At 41.3% G+C, this 22,278-nt stretch overlaps 1 protein-coding gene across 3 annotated transcripts; it reads left to right on the top strand.

Moving 5' to 3' along the window:
* Nucleotides 1-3,255: 3,255 nt before the first annotated feature.
* Nucleotides 3,256-21,773, top strand: LOC150075699 (intracellular coagulation inhibitor 2-like). Of its 3 annotated transcripts, XM_090389193.1 has the most exons (3): nt 10,138-10,259; nt 14,983-15,127; nt 20,484-21,773. In XM_090389193.1, the coding sequence occupies exon 3, from the start codon at nt 20,498-20,500 to the stop codon at nt 21,695-21,697; it is 1,200 nt and encodes a 399-aa protein (XP_090245319.1). In that variant the 5' UTR covers nt 10,138-10,259; nt 14,983-15,127; nt 20,484-20,497; the 3' UTR covers nt 21,698-21,773. The 3 variants fall into 3 exon arrangements, with proteins under 3 accessions (XP_090245318.1, XP_090245320.1, XP_090245319.1); XM_090389192.1 differs by lacking the exons at nt 10,138-10,259; nt 14,983-15,127 and adding an exon at nt 3,256-3,360; XM_090389194.1 differs by lacking the exon at nt 14,983-15,127 and having other exon boundaries at nt 10,135-10,259.
* The last annotated feature ends 505 nt before the right edge of the window (nt 21,774-22,278 follow it).

Genomic DNA, 22,278 nt, shown 5'->3' with positions numbered 1-22,278 from the left:
ATCGATGAAGGGATAGAGGGCGTGATGTCTAAATTTGCAGATGATGTTAAAATTGGTAGAGTAGTTAATGATCACTGTCAAGCTGAGCTTCTTCAGAGAGACCTAGATAGACTTCAGGAATGGTCAGAAAAATGGCAGCTGTGCTTTAATCCAACAAAGTGTAAAGTATTACACCTGGGAAACAGTAATCCCAAAAAAACTTATTCACTTGGTGGAGTTCAACTAAACCCAGTACTGGAGGAAAGGGACTTGGGTGTTACGATACGGTCAGACATGAAATTCTCTGAGCATTGTAAACAGGTTGCAAGGAAGGCCCATGGTGTCCTATCGATGATCTATCGAACTTTTGCAAGTAGAGATAGGGACGTGATAATCCCATTATATAAGGCCTATGTTAGACCACACTTGGAATACTGTGTTCAAGTATGGAGACCGCACCTAAAGAAAGACATCGAGCTTCTTGAAAGGGTGCAAAGAAGGGTAACTCGCCTGGTGAGATCGGCAAAAGGGCGTCAATATGAAGAAAGACTTCGAATATGTGGGTTGCAGAGTTTGGAAACTCTGAGACACCTTAGAGGAGATTTGATTGAGGTGCTTAAGGCTCTGAGAGGCATCAGTAAAATGAATGAAGATGAAATTTTCAAGATTATAAATGATGCTAGAACTAGGGGACATAAATTCAAGTTACGGGGGTGGGGAAATGTTTAGATTGGACTGCAGGAAGTTTTATTTTAGCCAACAAGTTATAAATTACTGGAATAAGTTGCCTTCATGGGTGGTAGAGGCCGACAGTTTGGGGAAATTCAAAGGTCATCTGGATAGTACGTTCGGGTAAGGGAAGCGCATAGGATGATAGGTTTAATTTCCTTTTTATTTTTTTTATTTATTAATTATTAATATTTAGTATTTTATTTATTTATTTTTTTTTTTGTTTTTTGTTTTTATCATTGTTTTGTTCTGATTTTTTTTTTTTTTTTTTTTTTTTTTGGCTGGTGCAGCATAAGCCATAGGCTTTCTTGCACCATGCAGACATTACTAATACTAATTCTAATAATACTAATACTAATAGGAGTGGCCTGGATATGGGAAAAGCATACCAAAGGAACCTCGTGAGGTACAGCAATGATCAAGGAAACAACACCGACACAACAACGGAAACAAAACGGTACAACAGAGGGACTTCATTCAAAAATGGCAACATAGCACTGGCTGCCATGATACAGATGCATCACTGCCAAAGATGGAACAAAGGGAGGAGGTGGTCCTCAATAGGAGATATGGCCACCTCCAATGTCGATGTAGGCTTTGCACCGCCTGTCCATACTTAGAACAATGTTGTTGATAAGTTCTTCCGATAACATCGTTCATTCCTGTGTCAGCGCCATCTTCAGCTCGTGAACATTTTCTGGTGGGTGTGGATGTGCCGCTAGGAGTCTCCCCAAAGCGTCCCGTAAGTGTTCAATGGGATTTAGATTAACGTAACCAGGCAAGCCAATCCATACGAACAATGTCCTCCCTTTCCAAAAACATATCAACAGCTGCAGTATGATGGGGTGTGGCGTTACCAAATCCAAGATAACGCCTCCCCAGACGAGAACACCTCAACCGCCACGTCGATCCCTCCCAGTGATGTTTGCGGGGTGATACCGTGTGCCAATCTCTAGCCAGATTAGCTGACGTCCACAATCGCTGCTGACACTGAATCTACTCTCATCAGTAAAGAGTACCTTAAGTAAACAATTAGTGGTTGTAACCTTTACAAATAGTGCTTGTCCCTAAGTTCTGCACACCAGTGTACTTTGTCGTAATTTATGCATTAGAGGTTCGACAGTAATGTGTTTACATTTAGTTATTGGTGAAAAAAATGTTTGGAAAAACGGTTCATTACAACTGTTAGGTAGACAGGAAACAGCCCGGACCTGAATCCTGTGGAAAAAGAACTGTTTGCATCGTGTGGAATATGCAGTTTCCAGAGAGAAACCAAAGACCCTTCGTGAACTTCATAATTGGTGTTTGGAACCACGAACTATCAGTTGATTATCTTCAGAAATTGGTGTTGTCAATGCCTCGACGGTGTGCTGCTGTCATCAGGGCCAGAGGTGGGCGGTTCAACTAAATATTAGTTTGCACCTGGTGAACTTTTCATTTTGTTTTCCATTTAAAATGATAAACTGAAGCAAATTCTGATAACATTTCAGCCATAATTCTCGTCGTCGTGTTTAGCAAAACTGTTGTATGTTGGTTGCAAATGCTCATTTTGAATACTTTGAGAGCACCTTCAAATATTACTTAGCTCTGCCTTAACTGTTAATAAATCTCTTTTGTTTATTTTTCTATTTGTGTCATTAATGTAACATCCCATCGCGAAAAATGGTTAGAAATGTGAAATTCATAGCTGATGCACTTTCTTTGAACACCACTGTATTTAGCGGTTAAGAAAGAAAATTTATTTTTTAACTTTTCCCAATTCTTCAAGAACATTCACCAACAACTGTAGTTTCGACAATAAATCCCCGGAATACTTGCCTTCTTAAATTTATATTCCACAGTACAAAAAGGGTCACTCAGTCGATTAAGGCCCAAGATGCACCTCTTACCATCATCTAATTAACAATAAATCATTGAAATTAACATCGAGGCTCAACTAATTGCCGTTTAAAGATTCGTTAAGATATGTTAATCAGACGTAGCAATGCCCAGGAAAAAGCTCGCTAACCCCTTGTGAACTCACAACTGCGCCTCATATTTCTTTAGAAGAAATCTGTTTTTCGGTCGATATTCACGGTGTTGCTGGTGAGACAAATTCCTACCTGAATTTTGATTAGAACGAATGCATGAAATGCGAACTGCTAACACCTCGCCATGATTAACATCTCTTTGTGTGCAGAGCTGCCCGGCCAAGCAAGAAATGGTCACTGCATCATCTAGGAACCTCTGCATTTACTTAAGCGTACAGGAGCATCTTTTTCTCTTATTGGAATTCATTCCTGAACTTCGGCAGGAAGTTGAGTAATGAATCCATCGCTGTTTGCCGACGCCCTTTTCTTCAGGTTGTGTGGCCTTGTTACGATTGTTTTTCTATTTTATTCGTTTTCCTGTTTGTCATTGTCATCTGATGCGACCTCGATTTCATCATGTCTGAGGGCGGCCTCGAAATACATAAATTAAAGCGGACTGCAATAACGGAAGTCGCGTGGTCCCATTTCTCTCTTCAAAAGCCGTCAACTCATAAACGATTCATCCAAGTGGCGACTGTCCACCATTTTCCATCAGTTTGAAGGAAGGTCGGTGTGCATTGCACTCTAATCTCTTCTTCGTCATACTCGCACATCAAGAATCAACCTTGTTCCAATCGCATCGGTAAGACACTCCACCTTTTTTCATTCCTTGAATTTGCCGTTGTCGCCGAAAACAAAAGGGTTTGCGAATCTCTGGGTTCGATAAGTTATTCCCAGAATGAATTTCGCCCTGCAATTGCATTTTTATAGTGCGCATGTTCAGATTTATTAAAATACAATTTCGAATATCCCTTAGAATTAACCAATTTATTATTATAATATTGAGAAACCAGTAAGTGTATTTTCTGGCCTTTCCATCTAAATTTAGCACTTTTTCGTGAAATATTTTCCAACACTTGAATCCACATATGGTGACATCCATCGCAGAATCTGCAAGATATTAGCGACAAATAAATGTCTAGTAAGTACACTGCCTTACCACTAATATCCGGTACCCCCTCATGGATGGGGAAACAGGTTCCAAGCAGGCAACACAAATATGCTCTCTGGGCTTCGAACAAAAGATTGCAAAAGTAGGCATGCACGTTCAACAAAATTAAAAGATTCCCAATGCGGAATGATATTAGGCTGCCACGTAAGTAAGCGTTCTCTACGAGACATTACAGTTACACTGGTGATGCCAAGAACAACGGTTAATGACGTCATTTCTAAATGGCAGAGAAAGGGGACTGAATCTGCCAAAAAAACGGCCTGGTAAACCTCGAAAACTAAGAGAATGAGACATGAGAACTGTGCGAAGAACTGTGGGCGCAAAACTTAATTTGCCATTCTCTGAAGTCGCACAAACCCACAACTAGAGTATTGGGATTAATATTAGCACTAGACCAGTACGAAGGACTCTCCATTATATGGATTATAATGATCGTGCAGCTGTTCCCAAGCCATTGATCACCTCAACAATTGCTGGACTCCGATTAACATGATGGAAGGAGCGGGAATCCTGGAATGTAGAGCAGTGGAAACAGTTCTATGGACAGACGAGTCTAGGTTCGAACTCTAGCAGTCTGATGGCTACTCCTGGGTGAGGCGGTTGGCAGAGGATCACTTCCTTCCCGACTGTATTCTCCCAACAACGAATTCGGTGGAAGCAGTGTCACGGTATGCAGCTACTTCTCATGGTTTTGTTTGGGCTGATTAGTTGTTATCGACAAAACCATGAATGCTGTGCAATACCAGGATAATTATGCACTTCCAATATTATGGCAATTATTCGGAGAAGGCCCATACCTGCATCAGTAAGACAACTCGCCATGCCATCCTTCTCGGGTACTAACAGGCTGGTTTGAGGACATGGGTGTGAAAAGGTTGAATTGGCCAGCCCAAAATACTGATCTGAACCCAATCGAACATCTTTGTGATGTACTCGATCATCGGGTACGTGCACGACGAGATCGCCCAAAGAACAAGGCCGATTGGAGCAACATATCACGTGACATTTAAAAAAGCTGGTTGAGAGTATTCCGCGAAGATTGAAGGCCGTCATAAAAGCAAAAGGTTTCAGCACAAAATATTAAATGACACAATAAAAGCACATTTTTGCCTAAAGGTAAGTGTCTCTATATTATTGGTAGGGTAGTGTACTGCGTAAACTGCGTAATTAAACGTTTAAATGGACCTGTTGATGAATTCAAAAACCTTATAAGTTTTCTTAAAATTTTATCGAATACGTGGACGGAAAGAGACAGAGTGTGATGAAGTGATTATTAGTTTCTTTAGGATGAAAACTCTTGTCTTTCTTGTGTCCGCATGTATGTTACCAGAGTACATTTTGAATCATAGAGAAGTAGATTGTTGTCGAGCACCAAATTGTTGTCGAGCACCATCGTGGATAGCACATTTCCTAATGTCATCTGCGAAAGACAATAATTTAATCGGAGATTTCTAAACCTGAGTGAGTATAACATTCATATACATGGTGGAGTTGCCGTAAAGGGAAACAACACCGTAATGTGGATTTTGCATCCTCATTGGGTTGATGGCCTTCCAGCATTGGAGCAGAAGCTTTCACTAGACCTCCTAAACGAGGCCAGAAACTCCCTGACCGAAGAGAAAATCGATATACTGAAGATCCCCCAGGTTTAATCTGACCTACAGAAAAGAGCTGAGCGATGACCTCAAATTGATGGGAATTCCGAGTGTTTTTGCAGCGACTGCCAATTTGGGCGGAATCAGCGAACAGGCCGTTGCGATCCACGCAGCTAATGTTGAGGTGAACGAGGGGGGCAGCGGGGCTGCTGCTGTTACTGTCATAGTGGTGACTACACCTGCTGGCCTATATCCGAAGAAAATTATAGATGACCATCCCTTCCTTTTCTTAATTGTAGACAAGTTTACAGGCCTTTTTTTTTGTTTTCTGGCAGAGAAGCCAACTTAATTGTTGACTATAAAGTAAAACTTGTACTAAACAGAAGTACTAAAGAGTATAAACAGAAAATGTAATTATTATTCTGTTTTCATAGGGGTGTTCAAAATTCAGTGATCACTCAGTGTATGTTTCTTAGGTTGCTCAGATTATTGCTATTGCTAGCTGAATTGCTTATTAATCCCGTAAAGATTCCACTGCACGAATAATCTCGTATTTCAGGCAAAAATGATGCCAACCCCACACGACTGTCAGTTTTTGTGCGTTCAGTGTAGATTGGTATAAAGTGTGCAAATTGGGAGCGATGGACAGCAAGTCGAGGTGGGTAACGTTCTTTTTCTTCCTTCCATGGAGGGAATGTGACAAGGGTTCACACGTATACCGCATGGTCACAGCACGTATTTCACTGATAAATCGATTTGGTCAAATCTTAATTTCCGTCAACTAGAATGCCTGAGGTTCTGATGCTATTCTGGCGTACCTTATCCAACTTTTCCCTCTGTGAATCTACAGAACTTTTCAAGTGGGATGTCCTGGCATGGACCGAAGTTTAATAGTATATTTTGCAGATCTGGATATTCACGTCTGATCTTAAGAGAGAGTTCTCTATGAACTAACTCAAAGCTGTGTGCATCTGTAATGTGAGAAAGGCTCCTTACTTTATATGTGACACATTAGAGTGAACTCCATCTACCTTCCAGAGAGCACTTTTCATTGCAGAAATCATCTACAAGAGAGCTGCGCAGTGCAGTTTAGACCGGAAAACGTTTCGATATAAACGGGGAAGAGTACATGCGAGTATATGTATATTACTTGCCATGACGTTGCTCATATAACTCGCAGTACTTTGAATTTTTTAATGCCGGAAAATCTTATTTGAAGATTTGATTTTTCGAGAAATTTGAACCACAGGTTTAATGCTAATCCTACAAATTTTGCTTGTGCACTGACAGGCACAGTTTTCCCTTAAAGTTTTAACTGGGGATCAGGGTGAAGGTTCCTTTTACAACAAACGTGGATAGAAAAATGTTTTTGTTGATATTCAGTAACCCTGTTTAACACCATTTATGCTTAACTGACCGATCCAATCATATTTCTGATATGACTGAGATCGGTCTGCAATTGTGGCGCTATCAGTCACGTGTTGCTGGAGTGCCACAAGAAATAATGAAATCGTGCTCATAGAGTACATTAGGAACGAGGCAGCAGTTTTTCTACCATCGTCAATAAGCCACTGATCTCAGGGTTGTTTTTGATGAGGATAGGAGAATGACATAGTGTTGGACAAGCTGCTCACCGTGTCAGCTGGACTCCGATGGATTTCCAAACAGCATTTACATTACATTAATGAAATCACAACTACCAGAAAGTATATAAAAACCACGGTATACTTTCCATTTTCATATGCTGCAGCGGTATGGGCATCCGGTGTCCCTCGCACGATCAAGTGAGTCTTTTCTGCTGAGTTTTGTCTCTTAAAATGGGCCATAAACAAACATAAACTTCCGCCCTAGTTAAGGACAACTGAAATGGCCAATTCGATAAAAATTCACTTGCTCCAGACTGTGATTAGGATGAAACACCTTACCACGACTATTAAATTGATCGTTGTCAATATTTTGGCACCATCATTCTGGGACATGTGCTCTTGGAGAGTCCCTCGGACTTCCCTAAGAGCGACTCCAACTCTGTGCCCACACCGCAACGGTCTCCATCCCACAGGTTTTTGCCTTTTCAGCTACTTTCATGTGCCCAGTCATTGGATGCTGACCTTAATAAGTTTGCTTGTGACAGGGAATACAGACGCTGCGTCCTGGAATTGTACTTTTCTGTTCCAGATCCTTCTTCTCGAAGCTTATCTGAATGCCGCAAGCCAACAACACCATCTGACATGAAGATGGCTTTATTAACAATGAACAACGATCAACTCAATACTTGATCATATTACTGTTTATAAAATTATTTGTTTCCATCTAGATTTTCCTCGTGTATTGTGATATAACTGTATTGTACTTTGTTTTGAGCTGCACTTCGTTTAACACGCCTACACGTGTGAAACGTCCTCATTCTAGTGCGGTTGATTAACGGGGCGATTAGAAGTAAACCGAAGAAGGCGAGAAGAGATCAACCTGACTCTTGCCTCCCGCTGCGACCACACTTACACCTTAAGCCCCACAAAAAGAAAACTCTAGAGCAGGGGTGGCAAACTTAATTTATGATGCGATCTCCTTTCTTTCTTCAAAATGTGTCGCGATCTACCACCTCAAGAATTTCATTCTTGCGTTCTTGGGTAGAGCTTCAGTCATTCATTCGTAAGAGTACAGCGATTCTTTGTTGGTTTCAAATACGAAAAAGGCAGATTGACGAAAAGACAGACCACACATCCACTCCGTATCTTGTAGCTGCTGATAATCATCTCCCCTTTGATCAATAATTTTTTTAATTTTATTCAGAAAATTTCGAAATCTCTGTAGAAACTTATTCGACTCAGCCTCCTCACATCTGCGTGTAATATCAGATCTGGTTCATTTTCATCGAGTCCCATTTTGAAAAGTCTCCTTTGAAGAGATTGTCCTCTGATGGAATTCACGATTCCGAAAGCGATGTCCATAACACTTTTAGTATTTAATCTTTGCTGGCTAACAGTTGTGGGAACTCAAAAAATAATACAGTGGGAACTCAAAAAATCTGGGAATGCATCATGCTTTTGGTACAATGCGATGAATCCGTTAAGATGCTCTGTCATTGCTTTGGCTCCATCTGTTGTTATTGATACGAACTTAAATAGTGGTAATTTAATTTTTTCAATAAAATTTTTGAATGCGCTGAGCACATCAAGACCTCTTGTTCTTTCTTTTAACGAAACCATACCCAACAGTTCTTCTCTATTGCCAGAATCATCGAAAACCACACGAATAAAAACGAGCAATTGAGCTGAATCACTGATGTCTGTAGATTCATCCAGTTGCGAAGAGAAGGACACACAATTAGCAATTTGAGCACGCAGTTGTTAAAATGAGTATTTACTCATTTTTTCGATGCGTCGCATCACAGTATTTCGAGAGAATTGCGGATCCTGAAGAGTACTTTTAATTTCATTTTTGTTCTTAAAATTTTCAAAAAGTGCGTCTTTGACGACGCACTTCAAATTACGCTACAATTACTGCTTTAGATTGTAATTTATACTTGGAGATGGACAAGCATAAACTTGTCCATCTCCTCTAATAGTACGTCTAATTAATCTAATTAATTCTTAAATTTCCTCAAACTACCCACTTCCACAACACCAGATCGAAGTTTGTTCGAAATACCAGTGCAATTTTCGCACGTTAATCCTACTGCTGTGCTTCTTAAATTTAAGTTTACGCCCCCTTCCATGAGTGAAACAGAGCTAGAGTAAGAATACCATCAATATTGAGGTGGTAAATGAATCCATTCAGAGTATTAACCACTTAACGTAAGGTGTCCTCGCAGTTCTGGTTTCCGAGAGTTTCAATTTGCAAACTGAAGTCTTTGTGATAGAAACAACTGCGAGATTGCAGCTTCCTATTTTGGCTGAGCCGAGTGCCACGCTCAGTGGAAATGCCTCTGCTCGAATCCACCCAATAACACCAATTTTTCACCAAGTAGGTGAGATTATCGGTCTCAGCCACAGCAAAGCACCGCGAGCCCCTCCTTCGGGACCGAATACTGTGAAAAACTGACCCATAAAAAGTTAATCTAGCCCACTTTTAACTAACAGGTTAGTTAACATAATTAATTAATTAATTTGTTAAGCCTTTGCTATAACATTTTTTAACTGTAAGGTTAGTTAACTTAACTTTTATTGAAATTTAATTGTAGATTTCAGGTGCAACTTTTCGACAGGATGGAACCCCGGAACAAGCCAAGAGCTTAGTGCATGGTGATTTAATTGTAATGACTCAGGGTTTCTCCCCCCCCTCAATCCAACTCCGATTCAAGCAATGTGACAAATAGGAAACTGTGTAAAGGCCAGATTAATGAAGGTTAGTGAGGGTTGGTGCGGGATTTTGTTCGTCGTGTTGGGGCATTTTAAAGGAAAATTTGATTTTAATTCAACTTTAAATTTAAATGAACTCGGTGGATGTTCGAATTCGGTTCAATAACGCATTTGTGGCAAAAGCCGAATCACTTTGACAATAGAACAAACCTCTCTTTAACAGAACATGAAAGATAACGAATGCCAATCCTAATGTTTGTTAATTCATGGTGGATCTGTTTGCCCAAATCTCAGAAACAGATGTTCCTTTCTTGCATCTCTTCACGCTTCATGAGATCCACATTTTGAAAGGGGTGTTCTGGCGCAATGTGCGTTGTAGTGTACAAGATAATAAATTGATATTCGATGGGGGTGCTGTAGAAATAACCAAAACAAGAGAGCTGAATGACGGAACCACGTGGTTCCTTTAGACTCCACAAAAGTCGTGTATTTCTCGCACTCCCATTATCCAACACCGGAAACTGCAGTCGTAGCGCGAATCTAAAGCAGCCTCTCTTCGGATGATTCATTGCTGGGAGACACTTGACATCAGCCTGCACGAATAATAGTCGCGTTCGATCCCTTTCCAGCAACAACGGTAAGACACCAGTTTTCCTTCCATTTCTCTTCTTTCTGTGAATGTCACGAGAATGTCAGAAGTGTTTAGGAATTCAATTTTTAAAATTCACGTAATGCAACGCATTTCAGATCTGCTTTCTTTTGAGTTCGAGATTCAGAATTATTGACACATTTTATTTATTTATTTATTTTTTAACATATAATATACACAACAGGCATTCGCCCAGTTAAAGTGTATAACAGAGTAAAGGTTGTACAAACATAAAAATAAATGGTAGACTAATATACTTTGTACAATGGAAACGGGAAAAGTTCAATTCACAGCATCATTTTCGAGCATCATTGCAATTTCATGAACTGTTTATGTTAATTTTTTGTGTTGATGGAATCATAAGTGTCCAGATAACTAAGGGCACGAGGCGGTGGTGAATCCCTTTTGTAAATTGCTCCCGTTCCGTGACCAGCGTGTATGAAAAGTAAAACCCGTGCACTCGTGGTCAGACACCGACTAACGTGCTTGTGGTGAGAAAATCCCCAAAAGTTCCATGAAACAAGACTGGACCCAGACCTTTACGACTTGAGGTCAATGGGAGGTCAATTTTTCTGGAAGACACAATGACTTCAGGCCCAATACTGCTTGCTCAGTCTTCTGAGTCTCGATTCAAGTATTGAGAGAAACAGACAATGGCCCTTTCTCTCTGTATGTACCTAAATTCGGAGTTTGCCTGTGGCTGCTCGTCGCAACCACGATGATTAAAACCACTGCTCGCGCAGTCGCTTTTCGTGCGAAGCAGATTTGGTTCGATCACCGTCCTCCCCACGGGTACAATAGGCCTGAGTTCGAGACTCGTTGATGAAGGGACGAATTTTTATTGGCCTTTTCACGACGTGGCTGAGTTAGTCGATCTCAGACAAGTGTACCATGGTTTTCTCTCCCGCACGGGTTTTTCGTTCAGAAAACAGAAAATCGACTACGGAATCCACGCAATTTACAGACAGCGTACACGGAGTAACATGACCTTGGTTGCTGATGCTCCTAAAACTGTACGACAACAACAAGAAGAACGCTGCTGCGAGTGAGAGTGGCTTTTCCGTTTTTTTTTTTCTTGATTTTATTATAAATTTTGCATTTCGGGGAGTCTTGGTACTCAGGCAGAAGAATTGTTTCGTGGTATGTTTGCTTCTCCTTTTACTGTAGATGAATTATAAAATTATTTTGATCTCGTATATTGTACTAGCCCGCTTCTGCCATCTATATTGTAGAGAAAAAATATTTTTACAATAATCTGATGTCTTCTCTGATGATTATACGGTTTCAAAGGCCACCTTCACCCTCTCATGTACTCGGTCACTATGGGGGAGGGCTTTATCTGATTCTTCTTAATCTTTTCGAAAACTTTTATGCGTTACAAGTTGAGGTATCTGCACATTAGACGATCCCCTGTAATAGCTGGTGAGCTTAGTTGATTGGGTTTATGAAAAGAATATCTTGGGACTCTTGAAGCGGGGCACATCCTCTCTCTCTCTCTCTCTCTCTCTCTCTCTCTGTTTCTTTGTGCCATCAACATCTTCCTCCGCTGCTTATGAATGAGCTTCTCATTTCATATGCCGACCAAAAAGTTAATCTTTTTGGTCGTTTTCTCTCCATGGTTGACTCACATAAATTTTTGGGTATCATTCTAGATCGTAAGTTCAACTTTCCGAAACATGTCTTGCACCTTCCTGATAAAATAGCCAAGTATACGTCTATGCCTGTCCATCTTTCGCATCAATCCTGGAGTATTAACCATCATAACCTTCGTCCTTTGTACAAAGTGGTGATTGTCCCGATTTGTACTTATGGCGTTGGCGCCTGGTTTTCGTATACATTCAAAAGAAACTCTCCTCTATCCAAAGACGTATGCTCATGATGAGCCGTACCTATCGCACTGTTTCGACAGCTGCGCTCCAGGTTTTAAACGGTTGCCTACCTCTGGATCTCCAAATCGCTTATCGAGGTTTTTGCTATTTGCTTAGACTTCCAGTGGACTTTTTAGACTTCACTGTTAATATCCACTGCGATCCTAAAACCGAAAAAACTGGTTGCTGGAGCCACTTGGTTCAACTCTGGCAAGATCGGTGGTCTGCTTCTTGAAAAGGTATGGTCGCAAGAAAGTTTCTTCCATCTGTGTCCTTTGCCTTACAAAAGTCAATTCTAAAATGGTTCATTCCGAGCGTCCGCACTTTTTTTCTTCTAACTGGCCATGGTTCCCTTCGTGCTAATCTTGCTATGTTTAACCTGTCTCATTCACCCCTCTGTAACTATGGCAACCCAGAAGACTGGCAGCATGATCTTTTCACCTGTCCATATTACTTGGATCTTCGTCAGCTTCTGTCTACTCTGTGTCAACCATTCTCCCCAGGCAATGAGTTTTCTCTCTTCGACTCCAAAGAAAAGTTTCACCTTCCGCAAGAATTCGCACATAAAGCCTTTGCCAGACGTGGACAAATCATCAGTAGTGCCCCAATTTCAGGAACTACTCCTATTCCAGCTCTATCTCCAGTCCAGACCAGCAACTCAATCATCGCCATCTCGTGATACCACTACCATCGTCACTACCTCCCCCTGGGGTTTCCCTATCTTCCCATTATACCCTCTGCTTGTGTGACACAGTATTCTGCGAAAGCCAGAGATTTACAAAAAGTATGTGGGCAGTGTCCTGTTGTGTAGTGTCATGGTGTGTTGTATCTTTGACCATTCAGCCGTTGGGCCCTTAGTGGGACCCTCCCCCCCCCGCTGCCCACACTTTCTTCTCGGAGGCGAGTCAGTGTACGCAGTAGATTTATATTCAGCACTCTGGCACGCCCTGCCACCTAGTTTCCGGAGATTTCAGTGGGTGGGACCTAAAAAAAGCAAACAAAAATGGGTGGGTGGGACATCATCGCTTCATTACTAGAAGAAACAGGCGGAAGAGTTCAAAGATTGATTTGAATTTTGATATCGAGTTAGATTTGGACTGAGGGCTGACGTACACAGTTACAAAAGAGTGGGTGAGGAAGTAGAAGACCGGGGGGATAAGCAGAAATATGGAGACGTGTATGTGTGCTCGGTCTATGGTGGCTCTCAGAAATAATTCATTTCCACCTGGTATGAATGTGCTGAAATACAGAACTCTGTAAAATGGACCTGACCCGTGAATTAGTGTGAGTTTTGATGTGGACATGTGTTATTGTTAGGGCAGCTCCTAGAACGTTAGTTCAAATCAGCCTCGTATTACTGTAGGTTTTAACAGATTCTGTATTTTATTCATGTATTTTATTCATGTTGTGTTGTTGTGATGTCTTGGCCTCTTGGCTACCTAGAAGCAGCGATCTCCGGGAAGGCTGCTTCCACATATATTCGTCCACACCACGGGAAGGTGGGCCAGTTCCAGTAGATGGGACGCCTTGGGTCTCAGTTTATGTGACAAAATAAAAAAAAACACAACTCTGGGGGGCCGCTCCAGAGTTAAAAAATAAAATACAAATAATAAGAATAAAAAAATAAAAATAATAAAAAATTGAAATAAAATAAATACAAAATCTCGCCAACTGTAATTACAAACAGCACGTTAATCCCGGTTAATTATCCAAAGTTAAACCATTTCTTAATCGTGGAAGCATATTTTTTCTTAGATCAAATGCAGATTTAGCAAAGGTTTGTAACAGCTGAAGTTTATCTCGTTCCATCAAGAGATGAAACTGCTATCCAGGAATCACATTCACCAGGTGATCACTGATTGTAGATCGTGCACTGTCATAAATATTACATTCACCCAAAATGAGAATCCAATTTTCCTTGGCTCCATAAAAACACAATTCAGTATTTGTTAATCCCACAGCAAATAGTTTCTCATTCAATGAGCCATGGCCTGTTATAATATATAGCAACTCCAATCCAGGCATAAACCATTCAGCTACCCTTTTATCAAGGAGAAACGTCACCCCAGGAAGAAATAAATTTGTCACCCTTCCCGCAGTTCCAGTGTCCCATCTCGTTTGCCATTGGTTAATTATCTCCTTTATACACCGCTTCTTTTCCCTTTTAATATCTGCCTGAGTATCCATTGTAATGTTATGAAACGAATCTTCTTCTTAATCCGATAACACAGTCCTCGGTAGATCAGGAACAAGTCCAAAGGAACGGCCCCGCCCGGCCAACACCTGAATTGCTGCAATAGATATGGTCCTACACTCTCAACATGCTATTGATCTTTTTATAGAGTTGAGTTTTGTCTGGAACCTCACCAACAAGATGAAACCAAGCGCCTGCTGCAATATGTTGTCTTGGGGAGAAATACTGCTTTTTATGAGAGATTCTTGCGGGATAAATCCCAGTCTTTGTGTTTGTGTTTTGATGTGTTAGTGAATGTACTGTGGTGTCGTTTATGTCAGGCCTCTTTACCACAGGAGAGCAGCCATCACCTGGACAACTGTTGCCCGCTGCCCTTGCACTGGCACGAGGAGCCGGGCTTATAAGAAGAAGAAGAAGAACTCTTTATTGCATACAAAAGGCACACCCGTACACAATACCCTTCTAGGCTACAAGCCAGGGGTTTACAGTGAAGGCTAATACAATGCAATAAAGAAGGATGAGATAGAAGAAAAAATACAATATTATTGCTAATTATACAAGAGTAGGTTTAAACACTGGAAAAAAATTGAAAAATTTACATATGAAAATATTTCACAACAGCATGTCATCAAGTTAAATTATTCTTCAGGGAGCAGTCCTTTTACAGTGCTCGAGTCATTTGAGCAAGCGCAGAAAGTTGGAACATTGTGGTGATGGATCCAGCAGTGATGGACAAGTCCTTGGGAGCAGATTCTAATGTCCTGTGACGCGGTCCTGAGAAGGAAGTGGATGGAGTAAGTTCTGCCTGTATTTTTTATCCAATGCGAACTTGTAGAGGTCGCCATAATTAGGATACATTTGATAGTTTAATTAGGACTAATATTACAAACGAAGTTAAACCCAGTTTCTATAAATTGAATGCACTTGAGTTAGTTTATATTTTGTTCAATCAGTTATGCGTAATCCCTTCAGCTTTGCTGCAAGAAGGAGACGAGACAGGGCATACAATGTACCACGGTGGTCTGATCTTCATTCAGATCAGAGATGTTTAATCTGAGGAAATGGTATCAGAGATTGAGAAGTCGGGGTATGGCTGAGGCCCTGGTTAGGGAACTTTTTAGAATTAAAAGGAAACAGTATCATAAGGCAATCTATTCTCATAAATAATGATCCATGGGGTTTATTATTTAAAATATGTAGAAACAAGTTAAATATTAATAATCTGATAAGTACTGTCATAAGTGATGATATGGAACCCTCTGATTGGTATCAAGTCTGTTGCTGATCCGTTATTTTTAGCTGACTGTGAAGCACAGGATACTGCGTATCAGGCTATAGTTGGGCGGGGAAGATAGACCTTTTCAGGGTTCCTAAGGACAGAGTCTTGTTCAATTTATGTGAGTTAATGGCTTTGTGTTCTAAGTTAAATATAAATAAGACCCCAGGGTTGAATGAAATTGAAAATAATTGCATAATTAGAGCCACACAGTCGTGTCGTGATGTGTTATTAAATGCATTTAATAAATGTTTTCTTGAGTGGATTTTTCCCTCATTTTGGAAGATTGATTTATTGAAGTTGATTCAGAAACCGGGAAAGCCTTTAACTGATCCCAGGGGGGTTTCGTCCAATCTCATTTCTCGCAAATTTAGGTAAATTTTTGAAAAATTAATACAAAGATTGGAATCTTTGTTTTTGGATAGTAATTTCGAATTCAAGTTTCAGTATGGTTTTAAAGGAGGTTGCTCTACTGAGGACGCCGTCAATGATTTAATGAATTTCAGTAAGCGATCTAATAGCGAGTATGTGGTGGCCTTATTTGTTGATTTCGTAGGAGCATTCCACACTGTTTGGTTCTATTAGCATTAAGATTAGTAAAATGCCCGGATATGCTTATAAAATAATGAGAAGTTATTTAAGTGACAGGAAATTCATTGAAAGGTCCCAGCATATGAAATATGAGAGGGTTAAAAACCGCGGATGTCCTCAGGGATCGGAGTTGGGTCCAGCTTTTTGGAACTTGGTTTTAAACTTGTGCTTAGCCTTTGATAAGCCTGAGTGTCATAAGATAGCTTTTGCGGACGATTTGGTTTTGTTGGTAGAGGGTAAATCCAGACAACAAATTGAACATAAAATTGGAGTAGTGTTGAACAGTCTTGCTCATTGGGCTTCGAATAACAAACTCAAGATTTCTCCTTCTAAAACAGTGATGATGCTTACGAAAGGTAAGCTTGATTACAATCGTCCACCGAAGATAGTTATTGATAATAAACAGATACCTCTTCTTCCTCAGATTAAATATCTTGGAGTTGTTTTGGATGATCCATTTACATTTACTGCTCATTTGGAATACTTAGCTAGTACGGTTAAAAATTTAAAGCCTTATGTGGAGGGACATTATCAGTCTCCTACTGCCAGACGCCTGGATAGCTCATCTGCATAGCAACCAGCAGAAATGGATAGTGCAGCCATTGACGAGATGTCAGCCAAATTGTTTACGCAAAATGTCACAAACCTTGAGAACAAACTTGAGACATCACCGTCTCTCCGTCATCCAGATGAGCTCGACTCATCTGGATGACGGTAATCTGGATAATAAAAATTACCATGTTTCGGTAATTTTTATTACCGAAACATGGCTCCTTGAGGGGAATCAGCCGAATATTATCTCCCAACCCATGCAGTACAATGTTCTAATAAATTCAAGAGGCTCCAGGAGAGGTGGAAGTGTAGCCATAGTGTAGCCTAGGATGACTTTTTGATCGGGAAAACCAAACAGATATCTTTGAGGCCCTGTATGTAACTCTTGCCAAGAAGACAAATAAAGTGCAAGAGCGTGTAATCTACCTACCCACAGACCACACTGAGCACATCACGTCGGAACTTCACACGTGTTTTATCTGTAACCTTGATTCTTCAATCCCTACTGTTGTCACAGGAGATTTTAATATGCCACTGCAAAGGCAGCAGGATTCTAGACGAATCCTTGATTCTGTCCTTCACACGGTAGGGCTAACACAACTGGTACATATCCTAACTAGAGGCGATAATACCTTACATCTACTCTATCACAATTTGGACACTATGCATATCACGTCATTCTTCTTTACGTTGCAGTCAGACCATATGCCAATCGCTTGCGAAATCTTGCTGGGAGCAAACACTAGATGAAACTAACCACTCTCGTATAAATCTACACGACAATTAACGACAAAAACAATCTTGAAATAATTGATAAATGCCTAACAGAGTTTAACTGGCAGAATCTATATACTCTCCCTCCGATCTCTGAGGAAAGCGTTATCCTGCTTAGCTGAAGAATTCGGACAAGAAGCGCTGGCTGGGACATCAAAACAAGTTCAGATCACATCGGAAACGTCCCCATGGTTCAATTCTGATATGAAACTCGCTTTCATTGCAAGCAAAAGGCCTACCGACGATGAGAAAGGACTAATAATCAACAGGAACTCACCACCTATAAAAGGGAAAGAGCTTTATTATTAAGACAAAAAAGAATGGCTCACAGGAAACTGATTATTCAGCAATGTGGCACTCAACCAGAATAGACGCGTTTACTCGAAAACAGTTTACAATGGATGAGAAGACCTTCATGGAATGGACAAAATTGACCTTCGTGCGGTCCAATGAGCGTTATCGTCAGCATAATCAGTCCGTCTTTTCAGAGGTAGGGTCAACGAGCAATTAGTATTCACTCATTCGACAATCTCGAGAGACCAACTGATGGAGATCGGAAATAAGCTACCGCTAAAGTCCCTAGTTGGGTCCGGACGGGTTTCCGCTTTTCATTCTGCAACTGTGCAGTATCTACACGGTTGATATTGTGGTGAATATTTTTAATCAAATCGTCACCAGCTGATCCCAGAAATCTGGAACACGTACTTTGTGCGCCCAGTACCCATCCGAGGGGACCCAAGGGCTACAGGCCAATCGCCATCAGCTGTGGATTCCTGAAACTATTTGAGGCCATTCAACCAGCGCTAATCTGCTTCTATTACAGGCCTCCTTACCTCCACACGGTAATGTAAGGCAGGTCTGCTAGTACCAACCTGCGTGTCCTACTTACACGAATAGGGAACCCTCGGCTGCCAAGTGGAACTTGATGTCGTCTTCTTCGATGTAAAAGCAGCAGATGAACGTGTCAGTATTGATTCATTAATGCATATCTTCGAGAACTATTTCAACTTGAGTGGTCATGCTCTACGAATTTTAGAAGCAATTCTAAAATCTAGACAGATTCTAATCACTCATCAAAACTATCAATATGGGTCACTAGAGGAGTTCCTCAGACAGGGGTCCTTTCCTCTTACTGTTCGTTGCAGCCCTGAACCTTCCTTGCATCATAACAGGACTTTTTGTTTTATGCGGATGACATTAAAGTGCGCATAACATCACCTAATCGAGATGAAGCAGCTACCATCAATGAACTGGCCAATGAAAAGCCACTAGAAATGTATCTAGATTCAATCAGTTTAGGACTTAATCACGCTAAATCAGCCCAAATGACCTTTACAAACAATGTCTTAATGAATTCCTCCGCGATGTAGATTCCTATATCGCAGGGGAACCTGTAAGAAAAGTGGTTATCACAAGGACTTAGGCTTAACGTGGGATGAGGGCTTCACATTTCAGCAGCATCTAAGCGCTACCAGAACGAAGACCGTTGTGGCTGCTACGTGAAGAGCTGGCAGGAGTAGATGTCCCACCCTCAGCTCATTATCCGATGTATCCAGCGCTGCCTTTATCCCATACCATTATATTTCTCCACCATCAGGTCCTGAGCGCCCAAAACCCACTTCATCAAATTACTCGGGGTAGAGTACTGGATCCTAACATACTATAGGTCAGTGCAAAACCATCATTTTAACGCAGCCATCGTTTGGGTTATAATTCATATCATAACCAAATGTTAAAAGATGCATTTGCAGTAACCTATATTTTAGTCATCGCACCTCGTAGCACGAGGCCCTTTGCCCTTAAATATTTTATAATAAATTTTGTGTTTGTACTCCGGGATGAACAAACGGTCAGAGGAGTTCACAAGGTACAGATAATACAAGAAACAGAACGGTATTTAGCAGTCATGGGCTTCACTGATAAATGCTTGACTGCTTGACACGTGTGGGCATAAGCACACACGTGTGCTTATGCACACTCGCATGTGACCACTCGGCTACGGCGACGGAGCTGGGACACGTTCGCCCTTGACTCGTGCTGCTAAAATTGATCCCAAATTTTATTTCTTTAATTCTGCCATTTCAGTTTGTAAATAATTCTTATTCGTGGCAGTTATTTAAGTTGACCTTAAGAAATGTAAAATTGATTTATCTCTTTTATATATAAAGTAAACTTGTTTGGTTATCTGCAACGCAAATAGTTTTAATTCGCATTCATTCCCCTAATATTCGTGCAATCTTAGTCCAGTGATGTTGTCAAATATTGCTAAAATGGGTAACTTTTCCCCCCACTGCACGCTCATTTATTATCGGGGATTCGGAACCGTTTTCTCGAAATTCGGCTATCAACGGTCACATTCGGATTTTCAAAAAAGGACAGTCCCGCTCATGCGCACTCAGACAGGGAATAGTCGCCACGGATGGGCCACCGTCAAACCGGTGTGGATGAGTTTGTGTAAGTGGAATTGCGCAACCAGTGTTCCACGCTAAACACCTGTTTCTACAACAATCTCCCTCTCTGAAAACCGCAGTGATGTCCAATTTTCTTCTCCACCGAGAATCGAGGATGAGGAATACCCACGAGTCTGGACCGCCTCCCTCATCTCGTGCACGGACTGCTACGTATGCTGCGTGCTAAAAGCATACGAGGCATTTAACAACCCGATGGACCTCACAAGTAAAACGGTGGTTTTGATCCTTGCCATCCCGATGCCGTATACAAAAATTGGGGGTTCGAATCCTGTTGAGGAATTTTTTTTTTCCAACTGGCTAAATTATTCATGTAAGAGTTCTATGATTTTTCTCCAAGAACTTCAGGTTTTTCGTCTCCAGACCAGGCAGACGAAAAACCTGAGGTTCTTGGAACCGACTGAAGAACATACAATTTAAGAAAATAATGCGAGTCGGTTAATCAGATTGTTTTCGAGTAACCCTAAATGTTTTTCTTTGTCATTCCAGGTACGGCTCCCAAGATGTCCCATCTCCTGATCTTCCTCGTGGGCATCACCTTCTCTATGTCTGACGTCACAGGATCCATCTTAACCGAAAAGGTGGCGACCGCATCCAATACATTCGCAGTTAACCTTCATAAGCAGCTGTCCACTGAGCCGGGGAACCTCTTTTATTCCTCATTCGGTATCGAGGTTGCATTCGGCATACTGTTTTATGGAGCCAGAGGATCCACTGCACAAGAAATTCGAAGAACCATGGGATATGACACTGTTGGCCTATCAGACGAAGAGGTGCACCAAGGTTTCCACGACCTGCTGGAAGCACTCATTCCAGAAAGTGAAGAATACCTGCTCGAAATAGCCAACGCTCTGTTCGTTCAAGATGACTTCCCAATTCTCTCCCAATATATACAAGGGATCATCTCGTGGTACGGGTCTGAAGTCAATAATGCAGATTTTGAGCGCAATCCGGAAGGCGCTGTCGAAGAGATCAATGCATGGGTCGCAAACAAAACGAATGACAAAATAAAAAATCTCATAGATCAACTGAGTACAGTGACGGTGGCTGTGCTTGTGAATGCCGTGTACTTCAAAGGCTCGTGGACAAAGGAATTTAATCGAAGTGATACGGTGGAAGAAGCATTCCACAACAACGGAGTGACCACTGAGGACAGTCTTGTTCCGATGATGAAAATGACCGGAGAATCCTTCCGTTACGCAAACATGGAGGAGTACGGCTTCCAGGTGGTGGAGTTGCCGTACGAGGGGAACAACACTTCGATGTGGATTTTGTTGCCTCATTGCGTGGATGGGCTTCCAGCAGTGGAGCAGCGACTGTCACTGGACATCGTAAATGAGGTCAGGGACTCCCTCACCGAAACGAAAATCGACGTACTTAAGATCCCCAGGTTTAATCTGACCAACGACATTAAACTGGGCCGTGTCCTTAATCGGATGGGAGTGGTGAGCGCGTTTTCAGACACTGCCGATCTGAGCGGAATCAGCGAGAAACCGTTGAAGCTTTCAGAATTTTGCCACGAAACGGTCATCGAAGTGAACGAGGAAGGCAGCGAGGCCGCAGCAGTCACTGGAGTAGGGGTACGCAAACGGTCTGCAACATTTCCTCCTTTGAGTGTTACCGCTAATCGCCCTTTCCTTTTGTATATCGTCGAGAAGGAAACAGACCTGTTGTTATTTTTTGGAAGAGTGACCGAGCTCTAATCGCGCAACTTCGAAAACTCTTCACGCGCTCTTTAGCGCTCTTACTTGATACCAATAAAGTCATTGTGTAATCGCAGGGTCGATCTCTGATTTATCGTTCCAATTTCATTCACAAAACATCTCACAAAGTTTTAAATACGATTCCCTCTTCCAGATTTTTGGTGTGTTGTTGCTGCCTTTGGTTGCATAAATGAAAACTTACTCCGAAAGAACGAAACGTCCCAGTGAACCCAGTGAGGAACTACAATTTTTTATTTCTTATTTTTAAGGTGTTGTTGTTGAACAGTTTTAGGCGCTTCAACGACTTTTAGGCGTATCGTATTGAGGGACATCACGTGCAAAACCCGTATTTGTACCCGCACGTTAAGAGAAAATCATAGGGGTGAGAATATTGATCAGTACTATTGAAACGAACAATTGACAGGCAGTTATCAAGTTGTCAGCAGTTGAAAGAGGAAGAAAGATGTTGCAGCAGTTAGAGGAAGAGGAACGGGTTTCAATTTCAGAAGAGGGGACTTTGACAGTTTAAGAATTTAAGATTAAGGCGAAACGAGTCATCCACGAATTAAATATGAGGGCAT

The sequence above is a fragment of the Mastigoproctus giganteus genome, chromosome 14 (assembly GCF_048544385.1).
Source record: "Mastigoproctus giganteus isolate SK-2022 chromosome 14, ASM4854438v1, whole genome shotgun sequence".
NCBI lineage: Eukaryota > Metazoa > Arthropoda > Arachnida > Uropygi > Thelyphonidae > Mastigoproctus > Mastigoproctus giganteus.
Note: the sequence above shows the minus strand (reverse complement) of the source record. Positions and strands in the feature narration are given on the sequence as shown.